This window comes from Rhinolophus ferrumequinum, chromosome 6 (genome assembly GCF_004115265.2).
Source record: "Rhinolophus ferrumequinum isolate MPI-CBG mRhiFer1 chromosome 6, mRhiFer1_v1.p, whole genome shotgun sequence".
NCBI lineage: Eukaryota > Metazoa > Chordata > Mammalia > Chiroptera > Rhinolophidae > Rhinolophus > Rhinolophus ferrumequinum.
In genome coordinates, this window is record NC_046289.1 from 64,447,353 (window position 1) to 64,465,273 (window position 17,921).

Below are 17,921 nucleotides of genomic sequence, written 5' to 3' on the forward strand. Positions count from 1 at the left end.
TAGGGTCATGGTAGTAGAATATCATAGAGGTTCAGGGAGATCCAAGTTTCAGGAAGAAAAGAATAATCAGCATTGTCAAATGCTGAAAGAGGTCAAGATGGTTAAGGACTGAGAGCTACCATATCTGATGATTATGTAAATTCTGTGATCCTTGAGAAAGCAGTTTCAGGACAACAATACTAAACAAGTTGGGATTATAAAAGGTCAAACTTGAAAGGCTAATTTTCAAATGGAGATAAGTCCATCTACTTAAAAAAGAGATTATGGTCTAGGTTATGAAGAGCTTTCCAAAGAGATTTATTATCTTGGGCATCTCTTGTTGATTGTGTAATGGAGGACTATAGTAAAGGAGCTTTAATTTGCTATAATTTAATGTTTCAAACTGCTTATGCAAGGCTTCAGCATAGTGATATCGGCAATCTGTACTGTAAGGAAGCATTTAAATAAAATTAAATTTTCTTTTGGAAGAGAATTCAAAATACTTTACCTGTTTCCACCTCAGTGAGACAGTTAGCAATCTTCTTAAGTATGCTGTCCATCTCATCTACCCTTATCTGAAGTTTCTTCCTCTCATTCTAAACATACAACATTATACTGTCAAGTTAAAGTTCCAAACAAAACTTTACAACATTATAAATGTTCCAAATAGCTGACATAACTTCTATGTCTAAATCATGAACAGGCAGATCTTAAAATGAAGGTCAAAGTTTTCAGTCTAATAGAAACTCTAATAATTCATTTTTGTACTTTCCCTTTATTCTGGCATTTCCACATAACATATTAATATACTACTTAAAAAAAAAAAAGAGTTCCTTAAAACATATGCTTTGGTCAAATAAATATGGGAAACACTGGTCAAACAGAATTATAGCATGTTTTCTTTTCAGACTTTTTTAAAGAGAAGATTTCTGACTTTAGACATTAATATGCTATTATATTTCTCCAAAAGGAGGATATTGCATATAACATGTCCCAAACTTATTGCTAATAGAAAGTTTTTAAATATAGAACCTTTCTTAAAGGATGGTCATTTGGGGAAATACTACTTTAAACTGATACACAAACATATACAGCTGGGTATGGATTATGAGGAAGATAATACTATAGTATAATCCTTAGTAATGAAAGATCAGAATCCTATATTGTTTTATTACAATAAAATGGATAACAAATTTGAGATGAGAAATAGGCCCATATTAGTAAATATATTCTAGAATTACTCAAGATGCCAGGATTTGCCACTTTTGATAAATTGAACCCCACCTCTTATGAATAATTCTAAGTTTTTGCCCAAGTCTCATTCACATGTCTAAGAAACATTCTTCATAATCCAGTACTACAATAAAGTAATTTTAATAGATCTTTCTTTCTATTAACTGTCTCAAATTACCTGAGCTGACTGCACCAGCTTGCTGTAGAGAGCCACTTTTCCTTGGTGAGTGAAGACTTTAGTCATCTTGGTAAAATGGGATTTTATTTTGTTCAGGTAAATTCCAAAGGCCTTCAGCTGTAAGGAAAAGTCAAAGGCTATATTGCACTAAACAAATGAGTCAGAAAAGGCAAATGGTCTGAGAAGGCTGATTCAGATGATATGTGCTAAGCTTTGCACATGCTAATTCTTAAGGTAGGGCACTTCTCATTTGCAAATTTAATTCCATTTAATAGCCTAAGAATAGAACCAAAGATTTGAATTTTGATCCTGGGTTTTAATTCACTTACTAATATTACATATTAGAACATGACAGCCTCTTAGTTAATAAAACTCAGGATATGTTAGTTAGTTAACATATTAGGCACATATAAAATAAGTTACTTATTATTTAATCAACTAAATCTTTTCCTCATCTAATCTACGTGAAAAGCAAACAAGAAGGAGAAAACTCTAAGTAAATTTCAACTATATTTTATATATTAAATCGATCATTTCAAGTTTGAAAAGATTGTATATTCACAATTACTCGTATAATTAAGTAATACCTTGGTAACATATTACACCTGAGAAGTTAAAGAACTTATCACTAATTACACCAAATAACAGTTCCCTGTTTCACAATAAAAATTGTTCAAAATGTCTATACTGATTCCCATTCAAAAAATGAGACAAAAGTACCTCCTCATCAGAGCAGTGTCTCATTTTTTCCCATAGGTTCCTATTTACATCAGTCAACAGTTTATCTTGGTTCAATGCAGAAAGCTTTAATCTAAAATATAGAAAAGTTAATTAGCGTATAGGTTCAGAAATCAGCTTGAATCAATCAACTCAGATCCACAGGCATACTTAATTTAATTTTTCCTAATTCTTTTCTACATAAAAAGAGGGGAATTCACTCATGAACAGTAGCCAGCCTTATTATTTCAACACTTATAGAATATTCAAGAATGTTATGAATCAAAAAAACTTCCCTCACAAATAGATTCTCATCTCAATGTATCACTTTGTTCCAACATGAAAACATGATGCTTATAAAGAATCCTCAAGGTTGGTAATGCATAATTGTTGTGAAGTTGTAGCTATTATTTTAAATAAAAGTTCCTTATTCAGTTCAAAGTCTTAGCTCACTTTTAAAGAATACCATTTATAAAAGTAGCAAAGTTATATATTAGTCTTTCGTTAATAAGCAGAAAAAATAAATTTCTATCAGAGTTAGAAGATATTATACACAGGCACAGAAGTGCAAAATCAAGCAGTAGAGTACATTTGAACAGATTGTTCATTGTATGCAAGATCTTATTTCATTCAAAAGAAAGTATTTTGACAAATCCTGAGATACTCAACTCTTTTAACAAGAAGAAACTTGTCTATCTTGTTCAGTGAAGAACCCCAGTACTTAATACAGTACCTAGCACATAATAGGTGCTCAATATATAAATTGTTTGAGTGAACAAACCAGAATCAGGCAAATCTGCACTACTATAATTTAACAGCATCTTAAGTTTCTACTTTTAAAATTACATAATTCTTAAAAGATTATTTTATTTCTTTGCTGTTTATTATATTGGTTCAAATTTAGTTGGACAGTTCTAATTAAGAACGATAAAAATATTATTTTGGTTTGCAAATCCTGCACCTTCAGGAATCTAGATATACTATGCTTTTGTATATTTGTCTGCAATACCGACGTATACCTAAGCACTGAGCTATAGTCTGAGTAAAACCATGTTTTTCATTTGTTTTTTTTTGGGTCAGGGGAAGGGGATATTGGGGAACAGTGTGTACTTCTGGGACTTTTCCAAGTCAAGTTGTTGTCCTTTCAGTCTTAGTTGTGGAGGGCGCAGCTCAGCTCCAGGTCCAGTTGTCGTTGTTAGTTGCAGGGGGCGCAGCCCACCATCCCGTGCAGAAGTTGAACCAGCAACCTTGTGGTTGAGAGCCCGGGCTCCAACCAACTGAGCCATCTGGCCACTCGGGAGCTGAGCGGCAGCTCACTGACTTTATTCTAGTTGCGGAGGGTGCAGCTCGCTGGCCCACGTGGGAATTGAACTGGCAGCCCTGTTGCCCAGAGCTCGTGCTCTAACTAACTTAGCCACCTGTCCACCCCAGTATGTTCTTTTATACATGCAAATGAAGGGCAAATGTGATAAAATTATAAACCCAAAGGCATTCTTGATTTTAGGCACTATATAAATAAATCTCTAAAGAGTACTATCCTCTTTTGAAGATGTTCATTTGCAAACAATTTATGATATAATCTAATAATTATTGTTTATTGAGGCCATACTTTTTGCTTAGAATGGCATGAAAACATTTTATATACAGTATTTCTACCTGGTGAGTAGGTATAACTATCCCCAATTTATGGATGTGAAAATAAAGGTTAAATGACTTAACTTACATAAAGTTACTCAGCTACGAGTGTTGTAGCCAGGATTGAGCTTCAGTCTGTCTGACTATAAAGCTGAAACTCTTTCTATAAATATACTGTATCACACTGCCAATTAATGCCACCAACTTTTTTCTATGTCAGTGTTACTTGAATTAAAATCTTACCACACTGATTATTAACCCATCCAACAAACAAACAAACAGAACGAAACTTTCGTACTCTTCAATCTTTTGGCGAAGAGCCTCACAATCTTCTCTATAAATCTGTATCTTGGGTCGGTAAACATACTGACTTAACATCAGGTCTTCCAGAGTAGGTTGTGTGTTCACAGTAAACTGAAAAACAACAACAAACAAACAAATCAGTCCCTCAAAACTGGTATTTTCAGGACAAATCATGTTCAACTATTGTTTGAAGTTTCAGAGTGCCTATTTTTAAAAGTTCTACAAAGAAAAATTTGAATACTCCATTAAAATTCTTATACCTAATAAAGCTACAAGTCGAGATTTAAATTCAAGCCTCTGACATCAAAGTCCATTTTCCACAGATGTTTAGGGAAACTGTAGATGTTCCACTCACATGGGATTGAAAGTGAGTTGAAAATGGCTATGTACTATTTGTCAATTATACCATAATAAAGCTGGGGGGAAAAAACGGCTATACATTATTTTAAGTAAATCGATATCCAAAAATTCATTATCTTTACCATTAACCTGCATTAATTCTGTGTCCCTGACTTTTTTAAAGTATGTTATTTTATTGTTCCGAGTTTTTAATTTGTTTTTTTTCCCTTCGTCCTCCTCCCCCTCCCACTCCAGTGCAAGCCGTTGTTTCTCAGTCTAGATGTGTAGGACACAGCTCCCTGGCCCATGCTGGTATTTTGAGCCTTGCGCCCCGCCTGGCTGAGGCAGTCAGTCGATCGCTCACAGCCACAGCTCACGGCCGCTCACAGCAGCTCTCACCGGCTGCCAGCCATTCATGATGGCTGCCGGCCACTCACGCTGGCCAACGATATGGTAGCCTGCGGCAAGCACTCAGCAGCCCGCAGCAGCTCATGGCAGCCCAGCTGAAGGGAGAGCCGTTGTTCAGTCTTAGCTGTAAAGGGCGCAGCTCACTGGCCCATGTGGGAAATGAAGCAGCGACCTTGCCGTTAGGAGCACTTGGCACTACAACCACCTGAGCCACTGGGCTGGCCCCCAATTTCTTAAAGTATTAATAATTCCTTTATTTTTAGACACTCTTCTGTAACAATGATATGTGAGGCTTTTAATTTCCTGTCAAACGCAATTTTTCCTATATGTCCCATAGATTTGGTATTTTATGTTCTCCTTTATTTTGCTTTCTACTAAATAGTTTTGATTTCCTCTTTGATGTAGGAGTGATCTAGAAGTATGGTGCTTAATTTCCAAAAAGTTAAGAATATTTTAGTCTTTCTATCAGTCCTGATTTTATTGGATTAAGATCAAATGACGTGGTCCATAAAAATCTCCATTTTTTTCTATTTGTTAATGTTTTCTTTGTGGCGAAAGACATAACTAATTTTTGCAAATATTCAACAGACTTAAGGGAAAAAATATCCCTATGAAAGCGTTCTAAGTTTTTCTGTTAATCTTTTAAATTGAGTTTGTGTTATTCAAATATTCTACGATCTTAAATTTTTTGTGTGAAAAATATTTATAAAAACAAGAAAAATGTTTATTAAAAACTGCTAAACTTGGATTTTTATAATAGTAGGAAAGAACATATGTTCAGGAAAAAGTATCAAAAACAAAATAGATTGGGGGCGGCCATATGGCTCAGTTGGTTAGAGCATGAGCTCTGAACAACAGGGTTGCTGGTTCAATTCCCACATGGGCCAGTGAGCTGTGCCCTCCACAACTAGAATGAAGGACAACGACTTGGAGCTGATGGGTCCTGGAGAAACACACTGTTCCCCAATAGTCCCCAATAAAAATTCCCCAATAAAATTGAAAAAAAAAAAAAAAAGATTGCAAGGAGGAAAAAATTTGTCACCTTATCAAAATCCAGGATATAAAAAATATCAATTTTTATGCTAGCCACAAACATAAATATTATAGGAAAATTGTCAGAAAATTTGCTTCGTTAGATTCTTTCTTTGTTTCTGAATAAATGCTTGCATTGATGCAGTTTAGTAAATAAGTACAATATACTCGTATTTTAACTGAGGCAACTATTTTGCCAAGAAATTGCACTTACTTTGGCTGGGAGAGTGCTCTGTCGGGGTTTCTGTATCAAAATGTGGACCTGAAGAAGTATAAGGAACTCCTTTATTGTTATTCTCCCATCTATGAGTTTCTGAGGAAAAGAAAAAAAAAGTTAGCATGACCATTCAAGGGGAGCTCATTTTGATTATAACCATTTCATTTGTTTCTAAATAGCTTAAAGAACTTTGCATGTATTTGTGGAAATACAATCCAGATATTTGTAGGCTATACATGAGTAGATTTTATCTAATATTTATTTCTTAAGGTTATTCATTAACAGTAGACTTGGGAAGAAACAACAAAACATAGGTCTTCTAATCATGATTTTTACTCCATATAATTAACTGCTAAGTCGGGTCCTTAACAAAGAAAACAAAACTTGTCTTCTGCATATTTAAAATATTTCATAATTTTTTAAAAATTAAAAGAAGAAAAAATAAAACAAGGAATTTAGTTGCATTAGAAATGAGAAATACTTTAACATACCTCCTTCAAACTCTCTTCACAAATAGTGTCTGTGAGAAACTGTGACTCCATTTGACTATTGCGGTATGCTAGAAGTAAGGCAGATTCAGGTGAAGAAATCAAAATTAAGTTGTAAACTTAATTTTATTTATCATTCAGGTTTATGTGTGGTTCATACTCCTGAAGCTATCCACTAGGATCCTTTTGGGAAGACTGTCATTTACAGGGCAAAGTATGTTAGTTTTAAGGCTCCATTCAACTTTTCTCTACTGATTATAAATCACTCTATCCCTTGTAGTATAATACAGCACATCTCAATTTATTAAAATAACTAAGAATTAAAAATAAACTAAATATTTTTTTACTTATCAACTACTTATAACTCCAAAAAAACTTACACAAATTTCAAATATCTCCTGAACTGAATATACATTTATAATACACTTATTATTAGTCAAGTAAGTAGATCACTTCTATTAATTAGCTTCATGAATCTTACTGCTGAAGTCCAAAGAGGTCCCATCAGCCTTCATTGAATCCAGAGAACTGCTGCAACTAGATGGGGTCCTGCTTGGGCTTTTTATCAATACACTGTTAGCGTTTTTATCTATATCCCCTTCAGCATGGTGATCAAAAATCTGAAATTATCAATTAAGGAACATCATCAGGATAAAGTTATGACACTGTATACTTACAATGACTACATGTTGACTACTAACAGAAATACTAACATAAAATCTGTAACTCATACAAAATACTTTAGCAAACAATTAGAACAAGTAACAGGCAACTTGAGGCCTTTAGAGTTAAGTAATTTTATTTAAAAAATATATAGAAATAACTGCATTATATTGTATAAGCAAATTATTTCTCAGATGTATCTAAGATATAGACAGATCCTATGAGCTATCAAATGTTGACTATCCAACTATTCAACTACTAGCTACCAGGGTCAGGACTACGACACTGCAGAAAACCAGAACAGAATATTGGCTGTGCAAGGTGGCCCTGGCTAAAGTATAGAAAGAAAACTTATTTCTAAGCTTTAGCACTTCCTTCACCTAGTGACCAAGACTCCTTTGGTTGAAGGCAAATAAGATATGTGATCCTGCTTTTACCATTTTAACCATTTGACTTTACAGCCTTAAAAGCCATTTTCATCTACCTATTTACATATGTTTTTGAGGACATTATATTCTTTGTCTAAATGGTATAATGCAAGCAGATTATAATGGTATAAAGAGCAGATTTTTGTCTATAAATTCCCACTGAAGCATTCCCAGCGCCTGAACAGTGCCTAGGGCATAGCAGATATTCATTATTTACTGAACAAATACTAATTTTCATAGAATCTATTCAGTTATACACATTATAGTATTACTGTTAATTTTCTCAAACCTTCATAGACAAACCATTTCCTCAGGACCTCATCTTATAGAACCATTGAAATCATCTTCTAAGCTTAAATATTTCTTAACAGTTTAAATTTTGTTTTCTATGAACCTCTGATACTTTCTAATCTTTATTTCTCCACCTATAAAACACAGTTTGAGTGACAGCTTTTATTCTCCCAAGTTATCCAATTCAGTGTTCCTTTAACTTTAATATCTATAACCTCTTTCATAAATACAAATATCTCACTTCACTTTCAGATAATGGGCTTGACCTAGGTATTTTCCCATCTACTAAAGAAATGGACTCTCAGCTTCTACATATCCTCATTAGTCAAGAAAATTCAGTCAAGCTTTTCTTTATGCAGTCTACATAATAAAAAGGCTTTTACCCTTCAAATATTTATAAGATGACTGAAGATGACTTTTCAAACTACATGTACCCTGCCTAGAGATTTTCATATGCAAAATCACAATGACAAACCACTAGAGGTGACAGAATATATAAAATTATACAATTTCAACATTAATTTTTATACTACTTTCCATTTCATTTGTTGTGATTATCTGTGACTTCAAATTGTTTTTAAGTCTGTTAGTCAATTAATTCCTTAAGATTCTACATAGAAATATTTCTCCAGCCCTATAAATGAGAATAATCAATTCCTGCCTTCCTGCCTTAAGACTAAAATTAAAATTCAAGAGTACTCATAATTTTTAAAAAAATCAAGAACATTCCTTCATTCAAGAGAGCTCACCTCTTGATCTTGTGCAGTATCACGAAACCTAATCTCACTTTTTCTGATTTTTTTCTCATTCTGAATATCATCATCTTCTTCTTGCACCCAGGTTCTTTTCTGGCTATTGCAGGTTTCTTCCATTTTATTTACAGATGGTGAAATCTCTTCTGGGTATGTCTCAATCAAAGCCTTTTCCTCAGTTTCTATGCTAATAGAGTCTGAAGAATTAATCTCACCAGGATATGTAGGAAGATTTTCCTCATTTATATACTGAGATGGACTTAAGTTCATTTTAGCTGCAATAAATCCAATGCCTGAATCCTTACTGGAGCCCGGCTGAGTTTCGAAGTGATTTAAATCAGTTGTGTCTGACAGAATCGGCTCCAGGTCATCAATACCAGTCACACTACAATTTCTCTTCTTTGGCAGCCTGGGCAAAAATATTCCCAAAGAACATCTCCTCACTTTATCTGTTACAGCTGTCATTAATGGTAGAGCGTTGGTTTCAGCTCCACTATGAGAAATTTTATTTTCTTCATCTCTATTATCTTTAACATTGCTGGGCACTGTGTTAATATTATGCATTTCTGTGGTTTGCACTATACTTATATCATTGTCTGCCTTACTTACTAATTTAAGTAATGGTTCTGGAGAAGGTGGAATATGGACAGTTTGGAAACCTAAAAATTCTTCAGTTTTCTCACACATATTATTCAGATTTGGTTTGACACTACTAAAATTTGCAGCATTAGATGCAAATACAGGATCTGACATTTCTTTAAGATTGGCATGAGTTTGAATAACTTGCTTAGTCAAGTCTGAGTTACTGTGGAAATCTATAGCTGTACTACATTTCGCTGCTTGAATATTTTTCTTCAGTTCTTTCTCACATGCTACAGTAACCTGTTTCTCATTACTGAGCATTTTGGACTCGTTCCCACATGTGGGTATAGAAGAATTTCCTATAATATTTAAATTCTTATTTTCAAATTTAGACAATGTTTTTTCATCTTTATTAATAATATTATGCCCTTGTTGAGGTGATAAAGATAGCTGGGTTGACAGATGAAGCTGAGGAGGAACACAAACATCAACAAAGGCCTGCATTGGATCCTCTGGAAGCTTCAAAGATACTTGCTTTCTATCAAGTTTCGTTATGTCCCCCAAATCTTCACCATATACTAAAGTTTGATTAGCTAATAGATTTTGGGGATCCTTAATCAGACCTTGATCTTTGAACACTGTTTTGATACAGTCTAACTGTCCTTGGGTATTGGTTTGAATAACTTTTTCCTTCTCTAACAAAGAACAAGGAGCAGAGAGAGGCAGTCTCTCAGATTTCAAGTCATATTCACTGGCTAAAACGTTTGCATTAGCAAGATCATTTTGTGCTGGGCAATTACTGGTTTTCTCATCTTTATCACATGAGGACATGACAGTCCCCTCCAAATTATCAAAATAGGAAATGACATTTGGTAAACAGGAATAATAATTATCGCTGGATCCAAACTTAGCAGTTGCACGACTGTTTATAAAATGCACATTTCTTCTGTCTGTGCTATTTAAGTGGCAGCCTTCAAATTTGGCTTTTTCCAATGTATGGGCCTGGTCTACAACTTTCTGCCTGACCTTTTCATCCACAGCAGTGCTATGGAATTTGATGATTTCTATCTCACCTTGACCCCCCGACAATGTATTAGCAGGACAGGGTATCACATGATGCTTTTGCTTAGTGTGAAGAACAATTTTGTTTTCTGCAGCCTGTGCCTGTTTTTTAATGATTTCTTGAACCGAGCTGCTATCCGTAGGTAAAGAAACACTCATGGTTTTTCCTTTTGCTATTCCAAATTTAGGGCACTCTTGAAGTGTTTTCTCCTCAGCTCGACAATCAATGAAAACAGTATGGGACTTGGTGACTTCCAGATCACTGTGATTATCTACATACATTACAGTATTGTCCACAGGCCTAGTGGTTACTTTATCTGGTGAGATAGTTTTACATTCCAAGGCAGTTGTGTGACTTTTAGTGATCTCCATGTCATCCTGCCCACATGTATATAAAATAGTTTTGGAAGTTCCTGCCAAAGACACCAAATGGGAGTCCGCTCTGGCTTCCAGGGCACTTTCGTTATTTATTTTCACTGTACAACCCTGGATGACATCCGTATCATTTTTATCATTATTTGAAAATGCAATAGGTTTGGCATTTTTGAGTCTAAGGCTTTTCCTTCTTTGACTTTTGCATGACAGAGGTTCATTCAGAAATCCAAGCTCTTGCACGTCTTTGTCATTTTTCCAACTGGTTGATGTAGACATTTCCATGTTATCCTCAGCTACAAATGGTACAGCTCTGTCTATATGACCACTATTCGATTGTTCCCCCAACAGTGTTAGATGGCTGCCTTTTGCTGAAAGGTCACTTTCACCATCCTGTGGAAAGAAAATACTCTCAGCAGAAGTCACTTTTGGTTTGACTAGGCTTTTCCTTTTGGATAGTTCATAGTCAGGTCTGTCCGGGAGCACAGTTCTTTCCTTTGCTTGGTAGTCAATGAAAACAGTGTGAGACTTTGTCATTTCTAGTTCATCATGACTATCTATAAACATGACAGTTTTGTCCACAGGCCTAGTAATTATTTCTTCTGGTGAGACAGTTTCACATTCTATGGCAGTTGTTTGACTTCTAGTGATCTCCATGTCATCCTGCCCACGTGTACACAAAACAGTTTTAGAAGTTCCTGCCAAAGGCACCAAATGGGAATCATGTTCATCTAATAAAGGTCTATGATTTATTTCCACTGTGTAACTCTTGGTGATATCCATAGCATTTAAATCACCCTCTGGAAATATAATAGTCCTATCAAGTTTTAGTCCGCCAACACTTTTCCTTCCACAAATTTTGACATCTTGCTTTTCATGCAGAAATCCAGGTTTCTGTATACTTGTGTCCTCCAACACATCCATATCATCAGAAATAAATACTCCAGCTTTTTCTATAGGAGTTTTATTACATTTTTCAACTTTTACAGCTACTTGTCTGTTTACTGTTAGTTGGCTGTTTGTGTTTTCTGAATTAGTCTTACCAAGTTCTTGTATTTCAGAAGGACCACATCCAATGACAACAGTGTGACTCTTGGTTAGATCCATATTTTGCTCCTCTTCTGAACAAGTAATTGTCTTGTCATGAGCAGAGTCAAGGGTGAGATTGCCTAAACTTTTCCTCAGTGGCTCAGGCAGTTTAGAATTTTGTCCTGGTACAGATTTTACTGTACGACTGTTAACAGCAGTGTTACGATTTTTCATGGCAGATTGTCCTTCTGATGAAAACAGTTTTGTGGTAGGAAACAAAGATTGCTCACATGAAATTGTATTTCTATTATTTCCCAGTGCTACTTGTTTATTAAGATCTCTACCGGAGTATACTATATTATGGCTTGTTGCTTTGTCCTGGTTAATATTGGCTGACTGTGGAAAATCTTTATCAAGATAGGGTGAAATCTTTAAAACTTCATCTTTTTCTTTGCCCCAGGTGTCAGTTAGGATATTTTTAGGTATTATATTTGGTTGTCGGGATGGTTCAGTATGACTTTTAGTCATGTCTTCCCGTTCATCTAAAGGGTTTTTGTTGTCAGAGTGAGATTTATTTGTATTCTCACATGCTAGGTTATAAAATGCAAGAGGAACTTGACTTCCTATGTTAGTTGTATGGCTTTTAGTCAAATCCTTATCTTCACCTGTGAACATTACAGTCTTTCTGTCAGACAATGGAATAGATAGAGGATTTGCCAGGTCCTGTTGTAATCCTTCCTTCGATACATGAGGAACTGACCTACAATTTACATTCATTTCCTCATCCTTTGACATAGTTATGTAATTTTGGAGCATCATTTCTTTTTCAGATACTGGTACGGCTGCTATCTGTACATTTGTCTGATCTTGTTTAAAAACTTGATTATCTATTGCAACTGTGTGACTTTTGGTAATGTCCATGCTATCCTCTCCTGAATAAATAGTTTTCTCTATAAGAGAGGCAGCATCTGGATTGGGATACATTTTGGAATAATTACTGCCATGCTTTAGTAAACTTTTTTCTTGTCTCATACTTGAGAGACACTTGGTCAGTTCCATAGCATCATTACAGCTAGAATATAAAAATGTCTTATAATCTTGAATAGCTGGACTAGAACATATAGATTCTGGGATCATGGCCGATGTCTTGGCATCTTGATTAGAAGTCTGTGTGACGGAGTGAGTTTCTGTCCCTGTAATATGACTTCTAGTAATATGTACTTCACCTTTTGGGTTTAATGAAGGGTCTTGAAGAACAGTATTCATTTTACTCTTAAAGACAGTTTTCTTTTCTGGAGATTTGGTTTTATAACCTGTTGTAACATCCATCATGACAGTCTGAGCTTGATTTTCTATTTCAGATAAATTGTCTGCTGAGGGTAAAATTTGTACAGTGTGGTTCACTGTCAAGTCCATCAAGGCACTGCCATAAACTGTAATATCATCACTTTTAAATTCCCTTAAGCTGGCCTCAATGGATGTGGGAACCAAACTCTGAATGTTGGCTGTATGACACTGGGTAAAATTCATCCCATCATCATCTTGTTCTCTAAAGATTCTAGTCATATTACTGCCATTTTCATCTACATTAAGAGATACATGCATTTGATCTACAGAAGAGGCCCTATTTGATCCTTTGGAATGAAAAAATATTTCAGCATTTTCTTTATCAGGTCCTGTGGAAATATTAGATTTTCCTGTTTTCAATCTTTTTATGAAGTCATTGAAATTTATTTTCTTTTCTGAAGAAGTGCTTTGATCCATGGAAAAATTTAATTCTTTCTGCATTCTTGAATCCTCAGTGCAAAGCTTTAAGTTAGCTAGAAATGATGTGGTATCTATCTTGGCGGACTTTTCACTTTTGGTATAACCTGCAAGGCCTTTGGTAATCATCACGGTGTGACTTGCCGTCAGGTCCATCTGGTTTTCATCTGAAAAGATGACTGTCTGGTCATTTGCATGTTTCTTTTCATGGCTGTGTTCTGTAATCGATATCTATAATGAAAGCAAAATATTAAAAAACTCAAATAAGATGTAAACTTTTAAAAAGGTATTTTACAACATGTATTATATATAGAGTACTATATAGATAATCCTCAATGATGGTTGCAAGAGACCATCAATGGTGGTATCTTGAATCAATGGTGTGGTATGTAGTATGTAATTTGTTATTAAAATTTTTCCTAAAGTCTGAATATTTTTAGTATTTTGGGACAAATTAAAAGTTCAAGGTTAATTATACACCCATTAGAATGACTGAAAAATAAAAAGGACTGACAATACCAAATGCAACTATAATGAAAATTCTGATTACTGTATTATATAGGTCATTCTCATTCTAAATAAAAAGACTTAGAAAGGGATACATGCATGATGGCTAATTAATAGCATACACTGTACTCTTGGGAGTTGGGTTCTCTTTGAATCTTAATGCAATGGCTTTATTTGTCAGGACATGGTCAAACTCCTTGTTACTAAAAGTATGGTCTGTGGACTCGTGCACTAGTATCACCCAGGAGATTCCTAAAAGTATAGAATCTCAGGGCACACGCCAGATCTACTGGATAAGAATCTATATGTTATCAAAATCCTGAGATGATTCATATGCCCATTAAAGTTTGAGAAGTCCTAATATAACTAATATATTTCTCTATTATTTAAATGGCAGTGATTTGATTATCCTTAGTTAACTTAAAGGATAGAAAGTTTTTCCAGTCTATAGGTCCATTTTGGTAAGTAACCCCTAAATCATGCCATTACCCTTAAATTTTGAGTTTTTAAAAAGTGTTAACTGTCAAGGGAGATTAAAATATGAAGGTACTTGCATGAACTCATACCTCTCTCTGTTGCATCTGGGTCTGAATAGGAGCACAGAGTAATGTGTTCATCCCTATTGAGAAAAAAGAAAAAACTAGCCAATGACAAAAATATACATATATCAGCAAGAGCCCGATTTTCCTTTTCTTAAGTTCTTTATCAGTTATGAGTAGAGTAGCCCCTTATCAGCGGTTTTGATTTTTGCAGTCTCACTTACCGATGGTCAAACCATGATCCAAAATTATAAAATGGAAATTTCCAGAAATAATTCATAAGTTTTAAATTGCATGCTATTCTGAGTAGCATGATGAAATCTTGAGCCATTCTGCGCCATCCTGCTTAGGACATGAATCATCGCTTTGTCCAGCACATGCACGCTATGTACGTTACTTGCCCGTTAGTCACTTAGTAGACATCTCAGTTATCAGAACTGTTGTCATGGTATTGCAGTGCTTGTGTCCATGTAACTCTTATTTTACTTAGTGATGGCCCCAAAGTACAAGAGTAGTGACGCTGGTAATTCAAATATGCTTCCTTTAAGTGAAAAGCTTAAAGTTCTCCACTTAATAAGGAAAGAAAAAAACTGTATGTTGAGGTTGCTAAAATCGACAGTAAGAACAAACTTTCTATTTGTGAAATTACGTAATTTATAAATTAAACTTTACCATAGGTATGTATGTATAGGAAAAAAACATAGTCTATACAGCATTTGGTACTATCTGTGCTTTCAAGGTATCCGCTGAGGTTCCTAGAACATATTTCCCATGGATATGGGGTGACTACTGTATTTATTAGTTACTAAGCCCTTTGTAAGAACTTACATATTAAATTTTATTGACTTTTAATTCTCATTTTAGGGACAGAGAGAACAGTGATTATTGTATTCTCTTGTGTGACTGAAATATTTTTAGAAAGTGGTACAGATTTTAAAGGTGGAAAGTTTGGACTACTTTTTTCCTCCTTCACTTCTCTATTTTTATTTTCTGGATAGCAGAGGTTACATGGTAAAGGGTACCAAATGATGAGACTGAAATGTTAGGGTAAGATTTTAAAGTGTTTTAGTCTATGTTAAGGAATCTAGACATTTCTATTATGAAATTTTATAAAAATAATTCCAGAGAAGGAGAAGAAAGATTCAAGAGAGGATGAACCAACAAGAAAGCTACTATAATAGTTCAGATACAACATAATGAGTTTGTTAAGGCAAGAGACAATGAGAATGGAAATAAGGGATTAGATTGAAGATATTTTAGAATTAAAATATAATTATTTGGGTAATATACTAGACTTTAGAAATAAGGAAAGGATTGAAGATGCTATAATAAAAAAGGAAATACATTTAAAAATACTTAAGTTCAAAGGCAAATCTTTAGAACAGTTTAAAGAGTTTATGGCAACCTCAACCAACTAAACATGACGAAGTAATTATAGGGTTTTTATTAAAAGCCTTATTTATTTATCATGTTTCCACTCATTTATTCAACAAATACCGATTCAGAAACCTATCACGTGCCCCAAAGCTTAACTATCTACTGAAATACAAAGAACAAGACAAAATTTCTGCACTCAAAGAGTTTCCAGTTTAACAAGAGAGCCAGTAAACACCTAAAATACAATGTGGTAAATTCTACAAAAGACTGAGAAATTAAAGGGAAGTGTTCTGAGAGCACAGGACAAAGTGACTCTAACTTCCTGGTTTTGCCAGAGGAAGCTCAATTTAAGCCAGTAGTACTTAATGTACGTACGGTGCCAGTCTGTGAACCAATTGTTATCAATTCATGATAGAAGAAGGAGCTTGCAGACAATGTAAACTATGTAATATTTCCTTTATGAAGAAAGCTTTGCTAAGAAAAAAAAGCCAGCTAAAAAAAGATAGTTTACTGCCATAGTTGATTTACATTTTAGTGCAGTTCCTCTTCTTTCATGGACTGTAACAGTTTGTGGACTGGATACTTTGAATAGCACTGAAGTTAAGCTAAGTTGAGTGAAAAATGAGAAGACTGCTAAGCAAATTGGAGTAAGAAGAGAACTTTAGGTAGAGGAAACAGCATTTACCAATGGATACACAGGAGAAAAAAAGTCCATATGCAAATAGCACTTCATGGACTAGAGCACAGGATGCCTTTATAAAGGAAAGGGAATAAGGCTGAAGATAAGCCAAATCATAAAGGGCTTTTCTACATCGGTGCTAGGAAGTGTGGGTTTTATCCTGTAAGCAAAAAAGTGTCATTGAACAATTTTAATCTGGGAAGTACTATGATTAGATTAAGAAATATATAGAATGGATTAGAAGGATAAGAAACTAAATACAATAGCCCAAGAAAGAATAAGAAGAACTTGAATTCAAACAGTGGCAAAAGGAATAGATAATAGGTAACAGATTTGCAAGATATTTAGGAGACAGAATAGAAAAAGAGTGGGGCCAAATAGATACGCGAAATGAAGCAAAAGTTAAAAAATGACTCAATTCCTGACTTGAGTGAATGAATGAGTGTGTGGAAGTCCAAGACCGAGAAATCAAGAGGAACAGCAGGTTTGTGAGAAATAAAGAAAATTTGTGAAATTTTAAATTGAAGATTTTGTGTTAATAGAGCTCTCGTCATATTTTATTTTTCATGATTCTTTTAGATATTACTTATCAAGGAATCTGGATGAAGAGAAAGGTATATGATAAGTATTCTGATCATACTCACCAGTAATCTCACAGTAATTATCTTCTGGATTCTTATTCCTAAAATTTAAAAAGTGTTTTAAAAATCTGTACCCAAACAATGACCAAGAATCACAGGGAAGGTGAAAAGTTTTCATAGTGTGACAGGCAGGAAAATACAAAGACATCTTTAAAAAAAGACTCATCTAATACAGGCAGAAAAACTACAAAGCAATTGAAGGACCCTTTTCAAATTTGTCTTAATGGTTTGTTAATTTTTAGAATACGACAAAAACATGCTTAATACATACTGCTTATTTTATTTAAAAAAGAATGACATATCGAGCAATTCGTTTTCTAGAAATTGAGCCTTAAAAATAAATAAATTAAAAAATAAATGGAAACCCATCAATAGGGAGCTGGTTAAATGTTGGCATAGACATGCAACCGATTATGAGGTAGATCTATATATAACAGCATAGAAAGTGCTGAGGTAGAACAACATGAGAAGTGCTACAACACATCATTAAGTGATTCCATTTTTTGTCTTGCTTAAAAAAATAAAGCTAAAGATAAACATGGACTTGGATATACATATAAAATTTCTACAAGGACACCGAAAATTATCAACAGTGGTTATCTTCAAGGAACCTAAGTAATAAGGCTTAGAGATTTTTCTGTATTAGTATATAAAGGGAACATTTTTTCCCTTTTAACTGGAGTCAATTACACAGAAAATTTGTAAT

At 34.4% G+C, this 17,921-nt stretch overlaps 1 protein-coding gene across 1 annotated transcript in view; it reads right to left on the reverse strand.

The window, feature by feature from the left end:
• The window catches only part of KNL1 (kinetochore scaffold 1), a 58,100-nt gene that overhangs the window by 12,086 nt on the left and 28,093 nt on the right, over positions 1 to 17,921 (reverse strand). Inside the window, exons 8-17 of the mRNA XM_033107491.1 lie at positions 17,219 to 17,256; positions 14,546 to 14,598; positions 8,661 to 13,703; positions 7,011 to 7,149; positions 6,533 to 6,600; positions 6,039 to 6,137; positions 4,041 to 4,156; positions 2,111 to 2,201; positions 1,391 to 1,507; positions 488 to 575 (exon numbers count right to left, since the gene is read on the reverse strand). Of these exons, the coding sequence (XP_032963382.1) occupies positions 488 to 575; positions 1,391 to 1,507; positions 2,111 to 2,201; positions 4,041 to 4,156; positions 6,039 to 6,137; positions 6,533 to 6,600; positions 7,011 to 7,149; positions 8,661 to 13,703; positions 14,546 to 14,598; positions 17,219 to 17,256 (5,852 nt within the window). The remainder of the gene's footprint in view (positions 1 to 487; positions 576 to 1,390; positions 1,508 to 2,110; positions 2,202 to 4,040; positions 4,157 to 6,038; positions 6,138 to 6,532; positions 6,601 to 7,010; positions 7,150 to 8,660; positions 13,704 to 14,545; positions 14,599 to 17,218; positions 17,257 to 17,921) is intronic.